The 25,806-nt window shown below is 42.3% G+C and overlaps 1 protein-coding gene across 8 annotated transcripts in view; it reads left to right on the top strand.

Annotated features, from left to right (window-relative positions):
- Positions 1-25,806, top strand: part of KIAA0586 (KIAA0586 ortholog) — a 108,265-nt gene that overhangs the window by 31,189 nt on the left and 51,270 nt on the right. For all 8 annotated transcript variants that reach the window (XR_002087876.2, XR_002087875.2, XM_019480000.2 and 5 more), the window contains 7 exons: positions 5,050-5,238; positions 6,489-6,679; positions 8,117-8,224; positions 9,412-9,492; positions 21,584-21,792; positions 21,916-22,034; positions 22,642-22,826. Coding sequence is in view for 6 of the 8 variants with exons in the window: in XM_019480000.2 (XP_019335545.1) it covers positions 5,050-5,238; positions 6,489-6,679; positions 8,117-8,224; positions 9,412-9,492; positions 21,584-21,792; positions 21,916-22,034; positions 22,642-22,826 (1,082 nt within the window). In the remaining 2 variants the exon portion in view is untranslated. The remainder of the gene's footprint in view (positions 1-5,049; positions 5,239-6,488; positions 6,680-8,116; positions 8,225-9,411; positions 9,493-21,583; positions 21,793-21,915; positions 22,035-22,641; positions 22,827-25,806) is intronic.

A 25,806-nucleotide genomic window follows, 5' to 3' on the forward strand; every position in this document is an offset into this window, starting at 1 on the left:
AAATAGTGAAAAACCATAACTTCTAGACAGGTGGCTTGGGGATAAAACAGGGGGTGAGGGGTTGTGAGTTGCTGTTCTGTGGGATGCTGCAGTAGTGGGACCATATAAAGACTTGGATACTTAGGTCTTACGCTGGTTGTGATTCCCTGTATTCTAAGACTGCAAATCACAAACATGGCATAAACAATGGAAAATAGTAAATTCTTAATCTTACAAGTAATTTTCTTGCATGTATTTGGCATGGTTCTTTTTTCTCTTGGTGAAATTGCACACTGGTAGTACCCCTTCTCGACTGTATGTACCACACTGCACAGACCTGTGTATGTAATTGTCAGAGCTCCAGTTCACGTGTGCACATGTGTGTAAGATCCAATTATGTGTGTGTATGTAACTGGCCCTGGGTATGACTATGAACTGCATAAGAGGTCTTAGCACAGTGCTGACTATGACACTAACCATGCCTTCGTCTGCTGCAAAATCAGAATCATTGTCAAAAAGATCCACCATAGCAAAGCTACCAGATGTCATCAGGTAGACATCAGCCAAACTAAAGACTTAGAAAAATGCAGACTGTTCAATGGAAAAGTTGTGAAAGCAGGTTTACCTAACAATTTAGCCACCCAGGCTTGGGAAAGCTTAAAAAACTAACATGTACAATGCTGCTCTAACAACATTTGGCAAAACATGGAAGAAAAATGCAGATTGGTTTGAAGAGCACTCTGAAACCCTTCTACCACTGGTTGTGAACAAAAGGACAGTGCTAACTAGCTATATGAAATCTCCCAACACCAGAACCCGGGGAAATCTGAGGAAGGCTCGAAGAGAAATGCAAAAGGAAGCCAAGATGTGTGCCCAAGCTTTTTGACTGAAACTGCAGTGATATTCAGAAAGCAGCTGATGCAGGTGATGGCTGTGGACTGACAAATGTATCAAACAAGCAATTAGTCCAGTCAAGAGGAAAACAGGTCTGCTAAAAGGCTTAAATAGAAATGCCATTACTGATTACAAAAACCCAACTCTAGTGTTGGATTGAAAAATATTGAATTCTGTACTCTAGTGAGACTGAAATCAAACACGAAAAGCTTGAAGAATTACCACAGTTCGAAGTTATGATGGATTTAGATGCTGAATCTACATTAGAAGATTTCTAGAAGGCTTTAAATTGATTCCTGGGAACAAGCTTCCGGCAACGACTGTTTGCCTGCTGAAATCTGCAGGTGTGGCAATGATGAATTACTTCTAAAGCTCCAAGAAAGTATACTTCTCTGTTGGAAAGAGGAAGCAGTACCGCAAGATTTCAAAGATGCTTGGCTTGCACAATTGTACAGAAACAAAGGGGACAGAAGCGACTGTGCCAGCTATGGAGGTATCTCCCTGTTGAACATTGTTGCAAAAACTGTCACTCACATCATGCTCCCTAGGTTACAGTCTCTAGGTGAAGGAATCTATCCTGAAAATCGATGTGGTTTTTGGTCAGGACACTACCGTTGATGTGATGTTTTCAGTCAAGCAACTGCAAGAGAAGTGTAGAGAAAAACGCATACCACTGCGCATATCCTTCATCGATCTGATGAAGGTCTTTGATACACTCAACAGACAGGGCCTTTTTACTGTTCTGAAGAAACTGGGTTGTGTCATCCCCCCTTCTCCCCCCCAAACTACTGAACATTATTTGCTCATTACATCAAGGTATGAAGGTAACTCTAGTGTATGAAAACAAAGAATCAAAAGACTTTGGCATCAATAACGAGGTGAAACAGGGGTGTGTGTCTTAACCCCTGTTCTTTTTAACATCTACTTTTCATTCCTGCTTCTTCATGCATTTAAAAACAGCAGCGATGGCCATTTATCTTCAAGCCAGACTAGATGGAGACTTGTTCAGCATTGCAAGGTTTGGAGCAAAAACTAAGGTGAAAGAACTGCTTCTGAGAGACTTTCTGGTTAAGATGATGTGGCCTTGGTTGCCCACAGTGAATCTTCCCTGCAAAATCTTGGACAGATTTTCTGAGTCATGCAAGAGCATCGGGGTGGCAATTAGTCTCAAGAAGACTGTGATCATGTACCAAGGGGTGGAAGAACCAATACCTGATGTCACTAGAGGATAAATCTCTTGGTGGTGTTGACAGTTTTTGCTACTTGGGTTCTACAGTGAGGAGGGATCTTGACCTTCAGACTGAACTGGCTGAATCGGAAAAGCAGCTAAGAATTTCAGGCTATTGTAGGAACGTACATGGAATAACAGCAAACTATCAGCTAAGGTGAAGATAGAAATCTACGGGACTTGGTTGCTGTCATCCCAACTTTATGGTTCAGAAACATGGACTACATATGCTAGGCATATCCAGCAAATGCAGCTTTAAGATGACTCACTTTTTTTACGGCAATATATATTTAACTTGTTTTATATTGGTGTTGCAATAAGTCTGTTATTAGTTAAGATTGATGTGGCCATCGGGGGACCTATTTTAAAAAAATTTTGGCACACATGTTTCTGTCTGATAGCAGACCAAGAATTCTTCTTGGAAGCTGGGATAAAAAGAACCATCCCTTTTTAATTTTGGGTTTTGTGAATGAGGAAAGATTTTACTGTCTGTTTTTAGAAGCTTTTTCATTTGGTTAATTGTGACTGAAAAAAAATCAAATGAAAAAATTTTACACTTGCCATATGTTTCAGCAGAAATCCTTTTCTTTTTGTGATGTTTGAGTAAATTTTTGGTTTTCAAGAGAAAGGGAAGGTTAAAAGCTGTTGAAAATGATATGCTGAGCATGTTCAGTACTTAGCTGTTCTTGCTGTGAAAACCTTGTTTCTGCAATTACTTCAGTTGGCTGCACTGTGGATACACAGCAATGTTCTGCTCTTGCTCATAGATTTAAAGAGTTTAAGGTCAGAAGAGTTCACTAGATCACCTAGCGTGACCCTCTGGATATATTAGAGACCATTGAAGTTGCAGCCATTTTTCTCTGTGCTGGGTCCAGGAACTTGAATTTGACAAAGCTTAAGTTGCCTGGCTAGGGCAGCCCATGAAGAAAGGTGCGCTGTCTTGATTGGAAGGTATTAGGAAATGAAGAATCCATTACTTAATTAGCAGTTTGTCCCTGGGGTTAATGGCTCCCAGACTTAATCTAAATTGAATTTGCCTGGCTTCAGCTTTTAGCTTTGATTCTCCTTTTTTAGTTAGTATTTGGTGTTTTCCCTTGTGGAGGTACTTAAACATGATAATCAAGTCATCCCTCAAGCTCTTTCTGATAAACTGAATAGGTTGAGCTCTTTAATTCCCTCATCATAATGCATGATGCAGCACTTGCATCACTTTGCCTTTTTTCTGCATGCAGTTTTCCAATATCCTTTTCAAAATGCAGCTACTAGGGGTGGATTTCAGCATTGGTCTTATCTATGTCATGTACGGACGTCAACTCTCCCCCATAACTCCTATTTGTTGTTCTCCTATTCGGACATGCAAAGATTTCACTAGCCCTTTTTGGACCACATGATGAGATTATTCTCCTTGATAGAATTGCTGTTTTCTAGGTTCACAGTGTTGAAAGGGCTTATATGTTGGGACCTACCCAATTTGTGATTGCATGATTTTCACAGAAACCACGAATTTGGGCAGGCTCTATAATTTTGCTTGCCAGTAAATTTGTAGCAAGCCCACCAAAATCATGAAGCCTGCTGCTTGGGGATGGCCTGAAACCATGGGTTAATTACCCTGATTAAACCCAGGAATGCCATTAGTCCATGCTTAATAACATGTAGGTTAATGGCTTCCCTGGGCTTAATCAGGGTAATTAACCTGAGGTTTTGGACCGTGTGGCAATCTGTGGGGAGGGGCGGTACTGCCAGGGCCCCTCGGCCAATCGAAGGTGTGCGGGGGGGTGCCCTCCTGTGCTCAGCCTGCAAAAATGGCGGCTGGCCCCCGGTATCTGTTCATGAAATTAGCCATCCGCCTTCTCGAGTTCAGCAGACCCCTACTTATGTGACAGTAGCCTGCAATAGCAGGGGATTAGATGCGATTACCCAGATGGAAGTCAAAACCAGAAGGCATAGCATCTGGTGAAGTAGGTTGTTGCCTGCGAAAGCTCATGCCTCTCTGAACCAGTTAGTCTCTAAGGTGCTGTTCTGCTGTACCTTCTGCCTGACTCCAGATGAACACAGCTAACCATGCCTCTGTACACTTCGATTTCAAACAAAGTAGTTTCTGTTTGTTAAGATTTTTTGAATTTTTATTAAATGTTATCTGAATGGAAGGGAAACCTCAAGAATTAAAATCTTCTGTTTTAATTGGTTTAAATGGAGGTTTTCCTCTTCCCCTCACTACTTGGGATGTTGAACAATAGAATCCTTGTTTGGCTTTTCTCTTTTTCTTTCGTGAATACGTGCCTGTCATATTCTGCCCACTCTTTCTGTAGCTGTTTGATTACTGTGCAAATTAAAGATCAAAGAAAAGCCACTCAAGGCAAGGGTGCCGTGAAATGAGTGCGTTTTAGTGTGGAAAATCTGTGCGTGTTGGTTTAGATACTGTACCTCTACTCACTCAACAGCTGTCTGACACTCACATTTTTCAGGAAGTGCTAAACTGGTCTGATTATGACATGGCAGTGAATAGCTCCTTATTCTAGAACTAATCCACTAATTCACCTAGCCCTTCATTTCACTTACTAAATTACTACCTGGGAATTTGGCATGTCACTAAAGACTTCCTTTTTACATGCTGACTTGCACACACAGTGCTAACCTATAATGGCATCCTCATGTACATTCTTTACATCTCTGAATTTATTTGTGTGCTGCTTGTCAGACTTTAGTTATGCAGCGTTTTGTAAATTTAGCCCCATCTTCATTGCTTTCACTACTGAGAGAGAGAAATAGCATGTCTTTACTTATGCATTTATTTATTTGTAGACCATTGACTGGCCATATCTTATTTTTGTAAAGTTTATGCCTAATCATGGGAATCATATTGCATTACATAAGCTTATACTAACCCATGATTTAGCATGTGTTGTATGGCTGTGAGAGTTGTATGACTTTTTGACATTTTATTTCAGGTACTAAAGTAAAATCAGCAAGAACACAAACCAGCTCTTCCATGCAGAAAATAATAACCAGTCCTAAGAAACAGCATCTGCTTTCTGCACCATTTCCTGAAAATCAGTATCTCTTCAGTCCCAGTAGAGAAGCACCTACTGTTTGTGGTCCACTTGAAGGTCACCTGATCCCTATGGCTATTCCTTTAGGTAAGAACAAATAAAACTGCAATCTATTGTATGGGCCTAATTAATCCTTGCTGCATCAGGGAGCTACACCTTGCGCTTTTCTGTATCAGTGATGGCTGCTTTATGGGTAGAGAGTCACAGCTACCTTTCCCTTGGGACTCTGCTAGGGGAGGTCAGTTTGCAGTTTTAATGCAACTGTACAGGAGCTCCTCTAGCAGAGCCAGTGGAGATCTCAATGCATCTTCTGGCCATGCCCTGTCCTAACCACTACTATGTATGCCTTTGTGCTGCTCATTTGAGTGCACCTGATACCCATTCTGTCAGGCAAGTTCCTCCTAACAGAGGACCAGAGTACATTGTAAAACTAAGTATGTATCAGTGACAAAAGTAGATTAAATTGATCTTTTCTACCCAGCCATCCCAGTAATGTCATACCAACCTGACCATTCTGTATTGATCACCACTAAGAGGATTTCCTCTTGCAAGCAGTTCCAGTCTGAGTGTTGTTTGTGCATGGAGAGAGGTCAGTGTTGACACCTAAAGATATAGACACAGGAAGGGGGGAACTGAAATCAAAGCTGGACAGGTCATGCACTGACCTGTGCTCATCTTGGCTAGCTGGCCTGTGTATTAAATATATAGTGGAAAATGAGGAGAGGCTGTGTACAGTGATTTTCAACCAGGATAGTGTGACACCCAGGGGTGTCACAAGATCCTGTAAGGGTGCCCTGAGGTATGAGAATATAAGCATGTAATTGCAGGCTCAGGCTTGTTGCTGCTTGGCAGATCCCCTGCCTTTCCCTCACCCCGGGTGCCTCTGCAAGGAATTAAGCACTGTAGTATATTAATTTGTGTTTGAAAATAGATGCCACTCAGTTCACAAAAGCTATGGAGAGGTGCCTCGTGTCCAAAAAGGTGGAGACTCATTGGTGTAGCGAAAGGCACAGTTATGGGGACCTGAGTTATCAAGCAATTCAAATTACTGCAGGTATTTTGGTTCTCAGCACTAGGTGTCGCTGCAGTTAGTAGAATGACTGCAGTGCAGTAGGGAAAATATCCAGGGATATTATTTAGGGTAATACAAGAACAAAAAAACTGTGCAAACCTTAAATTTAAGTGAAAAAAACTACATTTTGACCAGTGGTAGTGGGATAGGTCTTCATTATGCTATTAAACTGAAAGTCTGATTTCAACAAAACTTGAAAAACCCAGAAACTTTTATTTATTTAATTGATTTTATATTTATTTTGTTTTTACTTGACTTTCCCTAGGTCAAACACGGGTTAATGGCATCTCACCACAGCCTGCAGGAGTAATTATAAGCAAAACTCACCCTGTCACTGTGACTACCTCTGTTCCCCCAACTCTTCCAAAACTACAGCGTCAGGCAATGAAAAAACCAAACATAGCAGTAGTAGAGATGAAATCTGAAAAAAAGGATCCTCCTAAACTCACCGTACAGGTATGCGGGGGGAAAAAAGCCAATTGCTGTGTTACTGAATATGGAAGTTTCAGCCAGTGTTTAATGCGTTAATGCTGCTAGATATGATTGTTCACTCGGTCTTTAACTTAATGATTGGGAATTGGTGAATGCTTTTTCTCTTGCTATCACTACCATAAAATATTATCATCCAAAATGTAGTCACTTTATGGTTATGGTTTAAAATTTTGGCAGCTCTTAACGTAGTTTTTATTACTTAGCCAGAATAGAAGAATGATTTGGGGTTGGGGAAACCAAGGCACCCATAAATACATGCCATGTGACCAGATAATGCCCTATGCAGAATATTTTTACAGAGAGACTTTCATGCTGGAGCAAATTTGAAAAAGATTATTTAATATAAATAGCAATTTATTCAGCTGAATGATTTGCCCTTTAAGACTTTTGTTTTGAATATGCTTTTCTTCCTAACACAGTTTTCCATCTGAATAATCAGCCATTGATGTCCTAATCCCATGTTTGTGATACAAGCTTGTTGTCATGGAAATGAAAAAGAATGTTTTATTACAAGTTCAGTATTTTGGATTCATTGAAGGATCAAACTGAAGGCCAAAATATGCTGGGAATATCTTCCTCCTGACCTCAGTTTTAAACACAACTAGTTTGGATCATGAAGCTCAGAGATAAACAGCATAATTAATTGAAGACGTTAACCCCCCCCCGCTAATATGCTACTTTTCCCATCTAAGCACATTTTTACTGTTTTTGTCCAGTTTAGTCTAAAATGTTTTATGTGAAGATGTTTTACTAAAGACTTAAATTACTACTTCATTTTCCCTTTGATCCATTTGTGTAACTTTTTTGAAAATCTTTGTCAGTGCAAAGAACACAACCATTATAGTTTTGTACTTATTGTACTAGTACATAGATTATATCTGTGTTGTAGTGTTTCAGCTCTAGGAAAATATAAAATGAATATTCTGTTTGTGCTTTACATATATTAAAAAAAAAAAAAGCCATGCACATAGAAGACATCTGACTTGACTTATAAGTCAGCCCCAGGATCTTGAGTAATTGGCATGAATTGGCTCATCAGGCATATTCTATCAAGTTGCCAGAGGTGTTTTTGACACTTAAGTCATACTGCATGTCAGCGAGGTAACAATCTAGCATAGTTGTCAAAAATCAGGTTGTTAAACTAAATGGCGATTGGGAGAAGTTGACGTAGGAGGGGAGGAGAGCAGAGTGTTTCTTCTTTTTAATTTTAGTCTGCTGTTAAAATCCAGTCTCAGTCAGGTACAACAAGGAGGAGACCTTGTGCTGAGGTTAATGGTAGAAGAATAGGCGAAAGGAGAAAGTTAAGGCATGGTTTGGGCTTCATGTTCCCACACACAATTTAAGCCGAAGAGAAGCAGACTAAAGGAGACTTCAGTGGATATTTTTGTTTTGCCTTCATAGGTGTTGCCGAATGTAGATATCGACAGTATTTCCAGTGCCAGCGTGAGCCTTAATGAGGCATCTCTGCACTCAGAAGCAGCACTCCCTCCTGTCAGCACTCAGATACAGGTATTACTCAAAACATGTATGAGTTGGAACTAGTTCCAATAAGTGGATACGAGTGAATGACTCCTCAGTTACTGGGAAATGATTTTAGTCCGTGCTCCTTCATTACTAGGGAAACTAGATTCACTCAGGAGCAGAAAAAAGAACTGAATGGTTGTTACGATTTCTGAGCTCCTTTTTGTTGACCAGTCTTTAGGAAGATGAAGATTAATTTCCCTCTAGCCCTGAGGAAGGAGTGATACAACAGGCTCCACCCCAGTAACAACCAAGGGAGAGTATTGAGGACAAAGAAGTAATCTGCCATTGCGCTATATAGCACTACTAGGTTGCTTCCCATCTGTGCTGGCAGCTGCATTATCTCAGAGAGGAGTAAAAGCTTCATCCTTATGCCCATTCCCTGTCTAATTGCACAGGGCAAGGAGTAATGGCCATGTGGAGCCACCTTACTTCTACCATGTTGCACTTTGATTCATGAAATGAGGTGGCTGGCATGGGAGAAAGGAGCAGCCTTGTGTTCTTATGCACCAGCACACAGGCAAATTACTAATAAATGGGTGAGGTTCTAGGGCCTGCATTATGCTGGAAGTCAGATTAGCTGGCCCAAATCGCCCTCTTCAGCTTTTCAATATATTAGATCATAATCTTGCTCCTGTAACTTTCCAGTAGCTTTCCTGGAATATTTAGAAGGTGAGAAGGCTGTACATGAATACATGTAGGGTTTTAAGAATGTTAGGGCTGTAAACTAAAGCTTGTGGTTACTGGGATCACATGCCTTATTCATTGCACAGGGTGAACAGTAGGAACTGAATGAGAGAACTTTTAAATACTTATTATTCATTCCTTGTTGTTCAGCATGTGTGCTTCTACCTCATGGTGACCATGTGACATGTTGAATAAAATACACTCTCATCCTATATTGCAGTTAATATGCACATTTTTAAGGTAAAAAAATCTGTAGAGGCACAATGGTATAGAAGTTGCTAACTAAAACCTACTTAGAGTAACTATATATTTCCTGCTTCTGGTGTGTGAGAAATTTGTTCTGCTGTTTGAGAAAAACATTTTTCCACTGGAGATTAGGATCTAATTAGTTTGCAAAGAGGTAGACTTTGATCATATTCTCAGTGTGAGGTTTTTTTACAATTAAATTTTAAATGAAAGATCTGTAACACTTTAATTCTGTTTATCAGACTCCAGAACATGAACATTATGAGGAGGAAGATATAAAATTTCCAGGAACTAATTTCATTGATGTGACTGATGTAATGCAGGTAACCATATTTCCTTTCCTTTCATTTGATTTTTTTATACTTAATATTATATTCTTGGTCTTATTTTAAAATATGGAATAGAACAGTATTTACTAACAGCTTGAAAAATATTATTTCTGACTTTTTGAACAACCTTCCATTGACTTGAAGCAGAAATATTCATTAATCATTCAAAAACCTGTGAGAAGCAAGAAAGGCATGGTAGATCTGCATTCAGCTCATGAAAGTTTGTATGATAGAGAGTATGAGGGGGAGAAAGAGAGAGAGATCGATCTACTTTGGTTAGTCTAAAAAGTGCAAATCTATCCTAAAAGTGTTTCAGTCCTGTCAAAAATGGTAAAATGATAGAACTTATTTGAAAGCACGTTGTTAAATCTGATTGAAAACATTTTTGTCTGTTTGCTCAAAAATGTATCTCATAAAAATGAAAAGGAAGAGCTACTTATGAAGTCAATTTGTGAAGTAAGAATAAAATAGCACGGATATCTAAGCTCTTCAAACACTAATATGAGTTATCCCTCTTTCATTTTTCTCCCAGATTGCTTTTATCTTTTATTCTTGGCAATGGGACGTATTTTAACCACAATACCAAGAAGTGTTCCAAATGGAACACATGTTTGGCCCATAACGGTACATGCAACATTCTTAAAAATGTGTAAGACAAACATAATGCAGAAGCATAAAATCAGGCCTCTGGAGTTTCAGAAGTATTTAAGACATCAAAAGCAATCCTCTTTTCTTTTTCTTTTTAAAGAAGTAGCTTTGCTTAAAATATGCGTGGAGAAATGTCCATAAAAACGTTAAACGGGAAAACCTGGCTATTTTGTTCCTTTTTTTTTTGTCATGAAAAGCATGTTCTAATCAGAACGAAGAAACATACCTTGTCTCATAGCTACAAAATACCTCCCTTTTAACCTTAAATGAGTTAACCTGTGGTGAGTCCGTCTGTGAATGCATTATGTAACCCCTAAAAACAGTTTAAGCCCCACCCCAGCACTGGTAAATTTACTCCTGGATGAACTGAGATCAAATGTGTCCTGTTCTCAAATGGCTCATCTTTTAATCGTAAAAAAGTTGGGTTGGAAGGGACTGTTGCTTCTTGTCACAAGCAACAAGTTTGCTCAGCCCTCGGCCCATGCGCCTGATTTGGCCTGTAGTGCCATGTCATCCAGCCTGCAGGGCTCCCCATAGGTCGAAGTTTGATAGCAGGGGAGCAGCAGCAATTAATACTGCCACCTCTCCCCTGCTGCTGAATTCCCAAGTCCCATGTTTCTAGGCCACATTCCTTTTCTCCCCGTGCCCTCTAACCTCCACCCACTGCTGCTAGATTGGGGCCAGCCCCTATCCCCAGGGGCTGAATCGGGCCCTATGTGCTGCATTGGTCGTACTGGATAGATCCAACCCTTGGAGGGACTGGGTACCACTCATCCAGCCTCCAGGGCAAAAAGGGTGAACATCACTGGTCTATCGTCATCCTCCTTATAACTACCCTTCAGGTATTTGAAGACTCATCAAATCCTCCTTCATTCTTCTTCCCTCCAGACTAAATTAATGCCAGTTGTTTTAGCATTTCCTTTTACAACATGTTTCCCAAATTTCTAATAATTGTTATTGCTCTCTGCTGGACTCATTCTAATATGTCCACATTTTTCTTTAAGTGTGGTATCCAAAACCAGACACAGTACTCCAGGTAAAGCCTCATCAGTGCTGAATAGTGGAAGGATCACTTCTCTTTATTTGCAAGTGATGCTCCTATTAGTATAGCCCTGTATGCTATAAGCTTTTTTTTTTCCCTACAAGAGCATATGTTGGTTCATTCAGCTTGCAGTCCAGTATAACACCCAGGTTATTTTCTGTAACATTGCAGCCTAGCCAGTCGTTATCCAGTTTGTGTTTGTGCATGCAGTTGTTTTGTCTCAAATGCAAAGCTTTGTGCTTGTCCTTATTAAATTTCATTCAGTTAATTTTGAACCATTTTTCCAGTTTATCAAGGTTCTGCTGAATCTTGTTCCTGCCCTCCAGAGCATCTGCATCTCCACCTACCTTGGTGTCATCTATAGATTTGCTAAGCTTGCACTCAGTTCCATTTTCCAAATCATTTACAAAGAAATTAAACAGTACTAGGACAGAGCTCTGCAGAGCCCCACTTGATTTGTCCTCCCAGTTACACGTGAAACCATTGATGATCCAACCAGTTACATTGTTGGCACTGGATGTATTACCCAGATACCTTGTTTCAGACTGACCATGACTTCTCCATTCAATAATAGCCAAATGGTATTGGTGCACAGTGATAGCAGATAAGAATAATGCAGGCAAGACAAATAAAATAACCCCCCCCCCCCCCCCCATTCTATATCTACCAGTCTTAGGGCTGTCACAGAGGGAAGGTACGTCTGGCCAGCACATAAGCTTCACCCCGTGGTTCTTTCTTGAATGTCAGATGTCAGCAACCTGGAGGTCGAGGACCGGGGCCTCTTCCCTTTGCCCCCCCCCCCTCCATTGGGGTGGGTGAGATGGGTTGGTGGCTGTCTGTCCATGGTGGCCTTGAGTTCTCCACCTCAGGGGCACTTTACTGTTCTGAAATCCCTCCTTTTGTATTCTTTTCCTCTTCTGATGACTCTTCATTTCTGGGTACCATTGATTGGTCTCCCTGTGGTCATCATACTGTCCACATTCTGTTCTGTTGGCATATTCCTTTGTTTCCCAAACCCATCACATGCACACATCTTAATTTGGTCATTTATTGGTGTCTTAATTTGGTCTCTCCACCAAAATCGGAAATCTCCGAGGCTCTGCAGCTGGTCACTGTGACCTGGCCACCACAGCAAAGTCCCTTATCTCTGTTTGGGATTTTTAGGGAACACTTGTGGTACATATCTTCAGTTTCCCAGCTTGCATATACCTGCTTGTCTTTTGGCCTTACACAGGGTGTCTGCTGGTTCCAGACACAGTGGGCCTGGAATGAAATTTTGTCACAAACAGGCTTTTAGAAATCAGTTAACCCTTGCCATTCCTGTGAACCATTGCTCTAATGCAGTATCTACTTTACCTACAAGTCAATTCCCAAAAGCAAAACTTTAAATATCATTTTCTAGCCATCAATGTATCCACTTGACAGTACTTTCATCTAGATCAGTGGTTGCCAACCTTTTTGGAGGAGGGATCCCCTGCGTGCCCATGCTGCACTCGGCAGTGAACCCAGAAGCACTGGCGGCAAACCCGGAAGTGTTCTTCTTGAACACTTTGTGGCCCTCCTGAGAGCCTCCCATGACTCTGATTTGGGTTGTGACCCTTGGTTGGGAACTGCTGATCTAGACAGTAGCTTACTAATATGAAAGTATATTACAGTGATTCTCAACCAGAGTGCCATGACACTTTGAGGTGCCTTGAGATCCTTTTAAGTGTGCCACCAAATATTAGTATTGTTAGGTGTGCATACGTGATTCACAAGATAAACCCAGAGATTTCAAATAGGAATCTATAGTGTCATGGAGTTCTTTACAGTGTGTGTGTCCAGGGTCTGGAACAAACTCCCCCAGAGGTGGTGCAAGCACCTACTCTGGATTCCTTCAAAAAACAGCTGGATTTATTTCTTGCTGGGGTCACTTGATCCCAGCTGACTTCCCGCCTATGGCGGGGGGCTGGACTGGATGATCTCATGAGGTCCCTTCCAGCCCCTAATGTCTATGAAATCCACAGAGTCCATCCACCAATTATAGAAGGAAATCAAGTTGATCAGGCATGACTTGCTTTTGATGAATCCTTGTTCACTCTTCCTGATCACCAGGGATCCAGGTTTTCTGTTTCCCACGGAAAAACAGAGAAAACCATGTTTTTTCTGGTTTTATCAAAGAAAACGCGGATTTCCCCCTTTTGCAAAGAGCTCTGCAGGCTGGCTGAGTACCAGTCTGCAAGAGCTGTTTGCAAAAAGGGCGGGAAAGCCCCAACCCTGCCCGGAGGGGTGGGGGAAAGGTGGAGCCTGCAGCTTTTAGTTAGTTGCAAGGCCTAGGTCAGGCTCACTTTCCTCCTGGAGCCTGTGAACTGGTAAGCGGGGCTTTCAGGGGGCTGTGGGGTTGCAGGGCAGGGCTGGGATGGAAGCTGGCTGGGGGCTGAGGGAGCGGGGAGGTGTTGGGGAAATACATGCAGTGCCTGGCCAGCGCCTCTGTGAGTGGCTTCCGCTAAGGACTGCTAGAGCTGCTTAGGTTTCACATGCCCTGAGCCGGGCACTCTAGCCATGAGTGGGGAGATGTGGAGCTGGCCGGGCACTCCAGCCGTGAGCAGGGAGGTGTTGGGGAAATACATGGAGTGCCAGGCTGGCTCCTATCTCCCCACTTGTGGCCGTTGTGCCCAGCCGGGGGCAGGTGAAACTGAAGCGGCTCTAGCAGCCCTTAAGGGAAGCTGTACATGGAGGCGCCAGCTGGGAGTGGGGTGATGTGGTGCCATCCAGGCACTCGGTGTTTTTCACTCAAGGGGGCAAGATGGACCCGTGGCCCCAGATCTGTATGGCAGGCAGGCCGTGGGCTTGAGCTCCCTGCTTGCTTCCCTCCCGTGGGGCCCCACGGGCAAGACCCACAGGCAAGACCCAGCATGTCTGGGAACAGCAGGGCTGCACCGGGACCTCCTCACCCTCCGCTGCGCCTCCTGTGCCTGCCGCTGCTCTGATCAGGGGGGAAATCTGCATTTTTCTGTGGTGAAGGGAAAACCTGGATCCCTGCTCATCACTGTAGTAACTGGGTGGAGGAGTTTGATATTAGAGGTGCACCAGTAGAGATTTTTTGGGTCAATCCTGATGGCTGATTTTTAATGAGCCATATTGGCTGATACTGATCCAATTCCAATATGCAGCCCCTCAGTGTGGAGAGCAGCTGGGTCTGGCTGGTAAGTCTGTTCTGGGGGAAGGGGTGAGGGAGGGAAGGGGCTTGGTGGGGGCAGATTGAGGCCCCTGTCCTGAGGGAGGGAGTGGGGCTGGGGCAGGGGTGTGTGCTGCCCAGCTGGGGTGACGCATGGGATGGAGCTGCAAGCAGTTCGTTGTGGGGGGCAGCTCCCATGACTATGCACACCCTGGGAGGGCACGGGGGCCATGTGCCCTGGATCTGTGTGTGGGGTGAGGGTGGGCTGCTGCTGCAGGCTGGAGCCAGGGGCAGCCCTGGGCTCTTCCTGGCAGTGATGGGTTGGGCCAGGCTGCACTCAGGGCTGGCAGTGGTGGCTCTGGGAGGCAGCTACTGGGGGGAGAAGGCTGCAGCCACCCCAACATTTGTTGTAGCCTCCCTGTAGCCCCCGCTCCCAGTGCCGCTGCTACTGGCCTCGAGCACAGCTCTGGCTTAACCCCCCTTCCACCTCCAGCCCGCAGCTTGGCACCAGCCTCTGCCAGCAATGGCAGCCCACCCTCACCCCTGCACAGCTCTGGGGGCCCACACCCCCCATGCCCTCTCGGGCTGGGTGCAGTGGCGGGAGCCGCTGCGCACCCCACGCCCCCCACCCCCAGCCTTCAGACGAGGTGCTTGCGTCTCTGTCCTGTGCTCTGCCGTGGCTGTGCAGCACCTGCCTCAGCCCCAGCCCCACTCCCTCCCTCACCATGGGGGCCTCATTCTGGGCCCCTCCAGACCCTTTCCCTCACAACAGACTTACCAGCCGGACCCAGCTACACTCCATGCTGCCGGACTGCACTACTGGCCACCTGCATGCTGTGCTGCACTGTGACTGCGCGCATGCACGTGGCATTTTTCGGCCACATTATTGGCCACACCAGCCAAAAAAATGTCAATCGTGGATATAGTTGATTTTCCTTAGATCGGTGACGATCCGATAAGGGACCGATATATTGGTGCACCTCTAGTTGATATATTAATTCTATTCTGGAATACAAGTGCTTTATCCCAAGCTAGTTTTAGTAAAGCACTCTTCTTCCTAAATAAGTGCATCCACAGTTGGAATGAATCAGGATTATTTAATCTGCATTATTTTCACACCCTATTTTATTCAAGTTTAATTTTCACATGTAGGCAAGTCTTTATGGCTTCTCTGCACAGGAAAGTTTTTAACAGTTATTATAATGGCAGTACCCCCTTCCCTGTATCAGTGCCTTTATTCTAGAAAAGCCCTTTTTGATTTACCCAGGAAGAGACAAAACAGGACTGGAAGATGGTCTCAGGTTCATTGAGGCCAGTTGTCTGCAATTTCAGGCAAGCACATCAGATTAATTCCATATAAACTGATCAAGCTCCATCTTAAATTTAGTTAGGGTGTCCTCGCTCCCATTACTGTAGTGGGCAGTTGTTCTGGTGTCTCATTGTTCTGTGAGTTAGACACCATTTTTTTTCCTAATATCCAGCTAAACGTATTCCAGGCCAGTCTATCCTAAGGTTGTCTTTTAAGTTAAATGCATTGTTGTGAACTTTTTTAGACAGGACTCCTATCTCCTTTCAGGCTTTAACTCAGTTAAACAAGTCAGGTTCTTGCAGTTTTCACTAAAAGGAGCTCTCCTTTCCCTGCTTGTTCTAGTGCCTTTCTCTGCTCCCCTTCCACATTGTCCCCACCGTTGTTGAACAAGGGTGATGAGAATTTGACTGTTTCAGATGAGTTCTCATCAATGCCTAGTGTAGTACTTCCCCGTTGCTACTGAAAGTTTATCTGTTGCATCCTTTTTTTCTTGCACTGTGTACAAAACATCATAAACTAAACTGAGAGAAGGCCCTTTTATACAGAAAGGGAAAAAAGTGTCTACATTGGAATGATACCTGTTTAACTTCCTCTGTTTCAGATTCAGACCTTTGCGTTTATAAGCATGAGTATAAGGCCCCCTCTACACATTACATTTATGCAGTGATTAACGTGTCCTGTGAAAACAAACCCTAACAGTGAGACTGATTCTAACCACTGGGGACTCATTTTTTTTAAAAAAAAAAGAAACTTAGATCCTGGATAGCGCACTCATACTTTGCCAAATAGTAATGGGCATAAACTGTGCTGACCTGAGTAAATGTTGGATCTCTTTCCAAGGCACCTAAATTTTCCCCTAAGGACTATGGTAGTGACATGTGTTACTCATCAGGACAGTGTTCAGAGATGATGTTTGTAGTGCAGCCCATACATTTCCCATGAAATACTTGAAAACACCAGTGTCAAAAAAGAAAAATATATGACTGAGTTTTATCTAACTGTAACAAGGGGCTCTTAATATATTTTTTTCTAATGGTAAAACAAGGCTGTCAGACTCTCCTTAATTATATTTCAATTACTCTGACATTATTTGAATGTAACTTTAGGAAATAAAGAGAGTGAGCTTTAACTTGAATGGAATGTAGAGCGGTTACTATTCCAATTACATCTGAAAGAATTTCAAATTCATGTCAGGTTATTTTTTATTGGTAGTTATGATAGATATTTTCAAAGATGCTTAGGAATGGTAATACAGTATACACTCATGCTAATTTTTGAGAAGGCTGGAAAATGTTAAATGAGCAGATTCAGTCTGTCTAATTAAATACCTTTATTTATATATTATTTATTCACCGCAGGTCATATCATTCTCTTGAAATCTGTATTCTACTAAAATATAAGATATCTTATGCATGTGGCTTGGCAATATAGAAAAATGTCGTAGTCAGAAGGTATTAATTATATGCAAGATTTATTACAGGTACTTTATTTATTTAATCCACATGTTTGCATTTTAAACACTTTTGGAAAGGGTATATTAAATAGGAGACATCAAAGAAAATTTATAGGAATAATGTAGTCAGTTGAAAGCATGCATATTGAAACACGGGACAAAGAAATCTGTACATTTGCTGTCAGAATGAATTATGACCACGAATACATATATCCCAATAGAATGAATTGCTTAGCAACTTGCAAGTAATCCAGAGGCATTTCAAGATGATATGGCCTTCATATGAGTTATTAAATGTAATATTACGTGTATGTATTATGGTATTTAACGAGTAAAGCTTTTAGCTTTTATACAACTTGTTTGTCACCCAAATATGCAAATTGCTTGTCTCGGCTCTAATGTATGCATTATTCAAGTAAATTACTCCTCTTCAGAGGTTCACAGAGTCTTTTCTTCTCAGAGAAAAACTGTTTGCTGTCCTGTGCAACTATAGGCTGTGATTCCTTTTTCAAAGTAAAGTACACAAACATGGATGGAAGAGAAAGCAAGAAAAGAAAAACTAACATTGAGAGAGGCAGGGGGATGCTTCCTCCTTCTTCCTGTTTATCCTTCAAAAATAACCTATTCTTCCCTCCCCAGAGGAAAATACACAAGAGTTTTATACATGAGTTGGAAAAAAAAATTGGTAGAATGTCTGTTTCTCTCCTGGAAAACTTCAGGAGATGAATTCCAGTAAAAATGAGTTTAAACTGAGATTTTTTTTTTTTAATTTATTCATTTACCCCTGCACTACACAATCCAAGCTGCTAACTAAATATACAGTTCATCAGCTCATATTTCCATGAGGAATTTTTACTCACAGAAGGTCTATATGTATATCCACATGCATAACAGTTGTATCGATATTAAAGAATACCCATAAAAGCTGTTACGCTGCAACTCTGTGGCAAGTCTGTTCCAAGTTTAACTCTGCTTCACTCAGGGTCAAATTTTATGTCACTTGTATTTGCTGCAGGCTCATGCAGGCACCTATTTATTTAATATGAGATGTATATCCCTGCCTGAAAGGCTCAGAGCTTACAATAAATAAATTACCCATGGGCAGGATTCGCCAAGCCAAGTAACACTCCAAAACCCAAGAACTCCAACTCCAACCCCCAGCCATCGCCTCCCTGTCCAGCCCCCCGCTCCCATTAATCCCAACCACACTTTCGCCACTCTCAGAAGCCACCCAAAACAGCAGTTCTCCTTCCCCTTTGAAAGCAGTTAAGTTTTGCATTTGTCCACATCCTGTTTTATTATTTGGCCAAGTAAAATTTATTTCACAAGTGAATTTTGCACCCTTGTGGTGCATCTGATGGAATAAGTGATATGTTTCAGTGGAAGATGGCTTGATGGTCACAGCTGCATATAGAGATGAATGCAAGAAGGGCAAAAAAAAAACAAAAACGCAAAAGGACTAGAGACACGGGAAACTGTTTTGTGTTCTCACATTTAATTGCCCAGAAATCCCTTCTAATTTTGCAGCAAACAATTATAGCAAAAGAATTAATGAGCTTATTTAAAATATCATATAACTTTGGAGTTAGTAGCACTTATCTTAGAAATGTGATTTCTCTGATTGTGTACTCAGTGCATTGCACCAGTACAGGATGGGGACTGACTAGCTAAGCAGCAGCTCTTCAGAAGATGACCTGGGGGTTACAGTGGACAGTAAACTGAATATGAGCCAACAAAGTGCCCTTGTTGCAAAGAAGGCTAATGGCATCCTGGGCCACATTAGTAGAAGTGTTGCCAGCAGATCAAGGGAAATGATTATTCCCCTCTATTCAGCACCAGTGAGGCCACATCTGGAGTATTGTGTCCAGTTTTGGGTCTCCCACTACAGAAAGGATGTGGACAAATTGGAGAGAGTCCAGCAGAGAGCAAGCAAAATGGTTAGGGAGCTAAGGAATATAATTGATGAGGAGAGGCTGAAGGAACAGGGCTTATTTAATCTGGAGAAGAGAAGATGGAGAGGGATTTAATTGCAGCCTTCAGCTATGTGAAGGGTAGTTCCAAAGAGGATGGAGCTGGACTGTTCTCAGTGGTGGCAGATGACAGAACAAGGAGCAATGGGCTCAAGCTGCAGCAAAGGAAGATTAGGTTAGATATTGGGAAAAACTTTCTGAGGAGAGGAGGGTAGTAAAGCACTTGAACAGGTTACCCAGAGAGGTTGTGGAATATCTATCCTTGGAGGTTTTTAAGACGTGAGTAGACAGAGCCCTGGCTGGGATGATCTAGTTGGGAATGGCCCTGCTTTGAGCAGAGGGTTGGACTTAGATAACTTCCTAAGCTCCCTTCCAACCTTAATTTTCTAGGAGTCTGTGATAGACATGAGGGCTTAGCTTCACAGTCAAGTGGTGGGCTAGATATGTTCATTTAGACTCTGGAGAAAACAGAAAGATCTTAAATCTTTGGTATGGTACAGCATTTCTAGAGTGTATATGTCAAGTAACATAATTAAACCACAAGTACGTTTCCAGGGAATTTAGAATTATTCTTTTAACTTCCTGCTTCCAACACAAGAGGCTGGAAATATATAATTGCTCAAATCAGGTTTTAATCAGCAACTCCTGTACCTCTACAAATTTAGTGTTGATGGATTTAGAATTGTGTTTACTAACTGCAAAACAGTAAAAGGAAAATGTACATATTTGGTATGGCACATGGTCACCAACACTCAAGCAAGTTGTATTAAAACTGGAGCAGGGGCAAGAAGGGGTTACTAGGTCCCCACATCTTAAAAATAAAAAGGCACAAAAAAGGACAACAAGGATGATCAGGGGATCTAGAGGGACTTGCATGTGAGGAGAGACTATGCTAGGATTTTTCAGCTTAGGAAAGAGACACTTGAGGGAGGACTTGATAGAGGTCTACAAAAAAAGTGCAGAGAAAGTAAACGGGTTTATTATTTACTGTTTCTCACAATACTTGGAGCTAGAGGACATAACATGAAACTAAGGTTGAAAACTAAGCAGAGGAAATTCTTTCTTACACAGCAGATGATTAACTTGTGATGTTATGGAGACTAATTGGCATTCAAGAAGGGATTGATTGGACAGATTCTTGGAGGGAAGGCCTGTCAGTAGATACTGGGCATGGTAGACAGGGCTGCAGCATCCAAATCAGAACTTCCTAAACGGCAAGCTGCGGTAGAAGAGGGACAAGAGGTGGGTGATTCTGGACATACCCTGTTCACCCTCACCCTTTGTAGCATCTACCCTTTGCTACTCTTTGGGTGCCTATAGATGTGCTCTGATGCATTTTAATTAGAACATGTTGGAGCAGACTTGACTAACCACGATTAACCATCATGTGTATTAAATGTCCCATGTAGAGACACTAACTCAAACAAGTCAAATGAGCTTTAGTTAAAGCACCCCCGTGGCCATTTTGGAATGCAGGATGCTTAGTACATGTGACAATGAACCGTTTTAATTAGAGTGGGTCTCTAGGAACTGCTTTAATTAAAATGCCTTTCCCCACCCTGTGCATTTCTGTAGGCACCCTTTGACACCAGAATACTGGGCTAGATCAGGGTTGTCTGACTGGTGGCCTGTCGGTGTCATGCAGCCCATGAGGGGTTAAATTGCTGCCACTTGCTCCCATTGATTCAGCTGTAGCAAAATCCAGAGCCTGCAAGCTGCTCTCCCTCATCTGGCTTTTGCTGCCTGCCCCTGCCCAATACAGGGGACAGTGCAGTGTGGCACAGCCAGGGGAGCCGACAGTGAGCCTGGGTACATGGTACAGCTGTGGGGTGGAGAGGGGCCTTCACTGTGGCCTGGCAGGACTGTTACTCACCTTGATGTGGCCCCTGCCAATGCATCCTGTGAGGCATTTGGCCCCTGGCCACTTAGAAGTTGGACAGCCCTGGGCTAAATGGACCGGTGGTCTGACCCAGTAAAGGGCATTTTTTTAATGTATGTTATGTGTGTGTACTAGGTGATCAGCAAATGGGGAGTTCTTTTCATGAGATGAGACTAAAAAAGCTTTGGTTTAGACTAGCAAACTAAAGGCTGGGAGAGGATCTGATCTTTTCAAATACATAGAAGCAAAAGCCAAGGAGAGTAAAAAATTATTTTAGCTAAAAGCCACTGTTGCCATAGGAACTGGCGATGAATAAATTTAGGCTAGTAGTTAGAAGAAGGTACCTGAACAGAAAAGCAATTGGGTTGTGCAGCAGCCTTCAAATGGAAGATACAGGGGCAATAGCATACCTGTTTTTAAGATAGAGCTTGATTAAGTTTATGAATGGGGTTATTTGATGTGGCGCCTGCAGTTGCAAAAGGACTCCACAGTGGCCCAAGATGCCCCTTCCAGTCCTACATTCCTATCTATAGCTGTTTCCCAAAATAAAAGCTCTGGTGCTTACCTTTGTGATGCTGTATTGTGAAAGCACACCAAACAGTTTTATTTTCCTGTTACTGTCACTAGGATCAAGAAGAGGAGGAGGAGGAGGATGGAATCCCAGCATTCTCTGAACCCGTTCTGGAATTTAATAGACAAGCTGAAGTTGTATCTCCAAAATATAATGGTCCTCCATTTCCACCAACGGCACCGGCTCCTGTTCCTCAACATGCGGCAGATATTCTGGATGAAATCATTGAAAGAAGGGAAACCATTGAAAACCAGTTAATTAGTTGGTGAGTGTCCGCTGAGTTTGGAGGTAATGAAAGAGTAGGAGTAAATGTATTGGGAAGAAATAGCATGTCGTGTAAATGTAGGTGTCATGATGGCTGCTAAATATAGAGACTTATTTTTGTCAGGGTGGAACAAGAGGTCATGGCACGAATTATCAGTGGGATGTACCCAGTTCAGAAGGAAGCGGTGCCCAGTATAAGTGCATCAGAGAGTGAAGACAGTGAGGCTGTAACCTCTGACATCAGTAAGTAAGAACAGTAGTTATTTTCAGTTGTTTTCCACCTTCAAAGCAGATGGGACGAAAGGATATTCTAGCTCCAGTTCAAGCTGAAGGATGTTTCAACAGGTTGCTTAGGTGGTTAAGCCTAAATGGCACACTCACTCTTTGGGTTATGTGGAAGTGGAGAAATGGATTGTCAGGCCACTAAAAAGTAAATTGTCATGTGCCCTTAATATAAAATAAAAGGCCACAAATTAGCCAGTCTGGCAAGCCAAATTGTGGTCATCCTCCTTCCAGGCAAATCAGCTTAGCAGGAGCACAGCATGCAGCAAACTCTACCAGCTTTTGACTGTCTTTCCACCTTTCCTGTTAAGAAGAGACATTTCAAATGGCTGCCGCCTTATCAAACAAGAGAGGCAGGCACAGACATCATAGATCTGATCTCAGTCCTTCCCCCAGTTCCTTCTGTTGCCACAGATAAATCTTCTGTCTTAGTGTTTCCCTCTCTCTGTGAGGGATTTTTGGAATGTCTGACGGTTCTTGAAGGATGCAGATTGCTCCTTGTCTTCTACGCGCATTTATTGCTATTGCATAAAATTTTGTATTAATTTTGTTTGTTATTTGTCTTTAGTTGAAGCAGCAGGTGGGGGAGGATTTCAGCTCTTTGTCAATGCTGGTGTGCCGGTGGACTTGGAAATGATCAATCATTTAGTGAGCGAAGCTCTCACCGAGACTGTTGCCATCATGCTGGGTGATAGGGACCACTCCGCGAGCCCCCCTGCTACAAACGTTCTCCCAAGCATGACAGTTTTGCCAGTAAGAGTCCATTTTATTTCAGCTTTTATGTTATAATTACAATGACTGTGGGAATAATTGTAACCAGAGCGTTCCAATGCAAAGATGTTGGAACCCATTCAGAAACAGAACAAACCTGGTTACAGCTTCTTGCATAGGTCTTGGTATATGACTGCCAGCAACAGGGTTTAAACCAGTTTCACTGTCAAAACTTGAATTCTTTTGCAATTTGTTCAGATTACTACTTTAAACTTTTTAAAATCCTGGACATGCTGTTGACATCTGAAGAAAGAGTGGCAATATTGTATTTCACAGGGTTGAATTTTTATATTATTTCCATTGCCAGGCTGCTAGAGTGATAAACAGATGCTTCAGTGCAAGGAGGGGTATGTGTTGTGTGTGTACTTACCAAAAGGGTTTTTTCTTAAGTATTTGCCAATATAAGAATCCATTGTATATCTTCACAATTGAGTGTCTGATTCAGAAGCTGACTAGAAAGCTACAGGAATTTAGATCTATTTACATTTTTAGATGTTCATTAGAAGATTCGATGCTGTACTCTAGATTTCATAAATTTATCATTGTCAGGGGCTGGAAGGGACCTTACCAGATCATCGAGTCCAGCACGTGACCCAGTAAGATGGGCATCAAGTCATTTTTTGAAAATCGTCAGTGTGGGTGACTGTACCACTTCTGGGGGAAGCCTGTTCCAGACCCTTAGCACTCCTCTTGTAAAGAAGTTTTTCCTTATGTCTAGCCTGAAGCGATCTTCAGTCAGCTAGACATAAGGAAAAACTGCTTCGTCTGGGTAGACACAGATGCAACAAATTGTATCCTTTTCAAAGGATGCCACTATAAACTTTTAGGATGCTGCTGTTACTTTTGTGTGATTCTGTAAGGAAACAAGTGTAGCAGAACTGCTCCAACTTTAACCCTGCTTCATCCAAGGTCAAAGTTAGAGTGATTTAACTCACTGGGATCATCCAGTTAGTGTGACGGATTCCGTGTTATCCTTATCAGTAGCTCCCCTTCCCCCTTTTAAATCAGCTAAAATGTATGATTGTCCATACCCTAGGTTGTGCAGAACATTTCAGGTTGAGCTTTGAGGACTTCCTGCACAGAGCGGTGTAAATCACTTGCTTGTCAACAGTTCCCAACTTTCATTGGAGACAGGCCAAGCAAGATTTCAACATAAGACTGTGTGACAAGAAGGGAACTCCTGGAACCCTGAGTCATCCCCTGCTGTGCCCCCTTTCATAAACTTATTGAGCTCCACCTTAGAGCTAGGTGGAAAGTAGGGTAGAGTGGCACCTTAGAGACTAACTGGTTTAGAAAAGCAAATGCTTTTGTAGGCAGACCTACTTTGTCAGATCTGCCCTGTCTTCTGCCTGACTTCAGACTAACACAGATAACCATCTCAGTCTTAAAGCTGGTGATTTTTTTTGCTCCTAGTGCTTCTAGTGAAAGGTCTTACCAGAATCTTATTTCCCTGATGCACAAGCCACCTTCTCATTTAATGACTATTTTATACATATTTGTTTGGTGTAGAAGTACCATTTAGCTTAAATTGTTCTTTTCCCTTTCTGTTGTCTAACTCCCTTCCTCCCTCCCTGGGTATTTGTAGGTGGCAGACCTAGCGCCACAGCCTTTGTTTTACTAGGCTATACAAGTTAGAGATGGGCAAGGAATTTTGAGTGATGTCCTCTAGTCTAGTGGACCAGTTGCATGGTTGGGAAAGACTTGAATGCAATGCATTCTTCCTCAGGTCTAATGATAAAGCAGGCACAGCAGAGATTAAAAGCAGACTGCAGAATTGGAGAGGAGAGGAAGTTCCATGGGTTGCAGATGAGCAACTCATGGAAGAAAAGAGAGCCTGATTAGTGGAAGATCAAAGACTTTCAAAAGGGAAGAGGGTTGTTATCACCTGTAGTATGAAGGAAGATTATCAGGAATCAGGTAGATTATAGTATGCCATGCAGTCAATATTGGTGTTCAGTCTTTGGTTCTTAGTGTCTAGCTAGCTTATGAATTTTTGTAGGGTTGGCAAGCCGGTCAATTCACTGGTCAGATGTTGTCAATTGACTGCATATTTTTGACCAGTCAAAGATTATAGCAGTTTTACAAAAAAAAAAACCCTACATTTTTTTTTAGTTTCCTTGACAGAAATATGATTTTTAAATTGTTTATTTGGACCTATTGGCAATTTTTTACAATTCTTGACCAACACTTGACCAGTCAGTTGCTCGAACTTTGATTGGTCAAATACCCAACCCAATTTTTTGTTCCCAGGCTTGTTTTTTGAAGGTGGGCTGTAAATTTTCCTTGAGCACAAGAATATTGAGGTGAGAAAGCAAGTGGCTATTCTGTGAAAAACATTTGTGGGTCTCTCCCCTTGATTTTTTTTCCCCTGTGATTATTCATTTCGGCATGTAATTTTAGACTAGTTTCAGCCACGTAGTTTCCACGATGGCATTTGGTGCACTAGATGAGAGAGATGCCGCATTTTGGGAAAGGCATGTGTAGGGTAGGCTGCATGGATTCTGATGGATTAATTGTGGGGCGTGTTGATTGTTATAGCAGTGGAGATGTGTTGACAAGTTTTTACACCCATTGTTAAGGAAAGGCCATGTCCCATTTGATGTCTTGAACAAAGCTGTGTCCCATTTGATGTCTGTGGGGAGTTTGTTTCTGTTGATGAGTTGGGCAAGATTAGGGTGGTGTTTGAAAGCCAGGAACCAGGGGAGATGGCAGGGAGGCTCAGAATATTTTTCTCCGGGTCTGATCTTTATTGAGTATAGGCTGTAATTGTTTGATAATTCTTCCTACTGGCTCCAGTGTGGGATAGCGGGTGACTAAGAGGGGTATGCAGTTGCAGAAGGGTTTCTTTTTGTATTGTAGAAGATAAGTACAGGGTATTTAGGCAGCTCTTTCAAAGATACAATCTGTTTTTCTTTTGGAGTGTCCTGGTTATATAAAGGCAGATTTCAGGTTGGCTAGATGC

The sequence above is a fragment of the Alligator mississippiensis genome, chromosome 2 (genome assembly GCF_030867095.1).
Source record: "Alligator mississippiensis isolate rAllMis1 chromosome 2, rAllMis1, whole genome shotgun sequence".
In the NCBI taxonomy this organism is placed as follows: domain Eukaryota; kingdom Metazoa; phylum Chordata; order Crocodylia; family Alligatoridae; genus Alligator; species Alligator mississippiensis.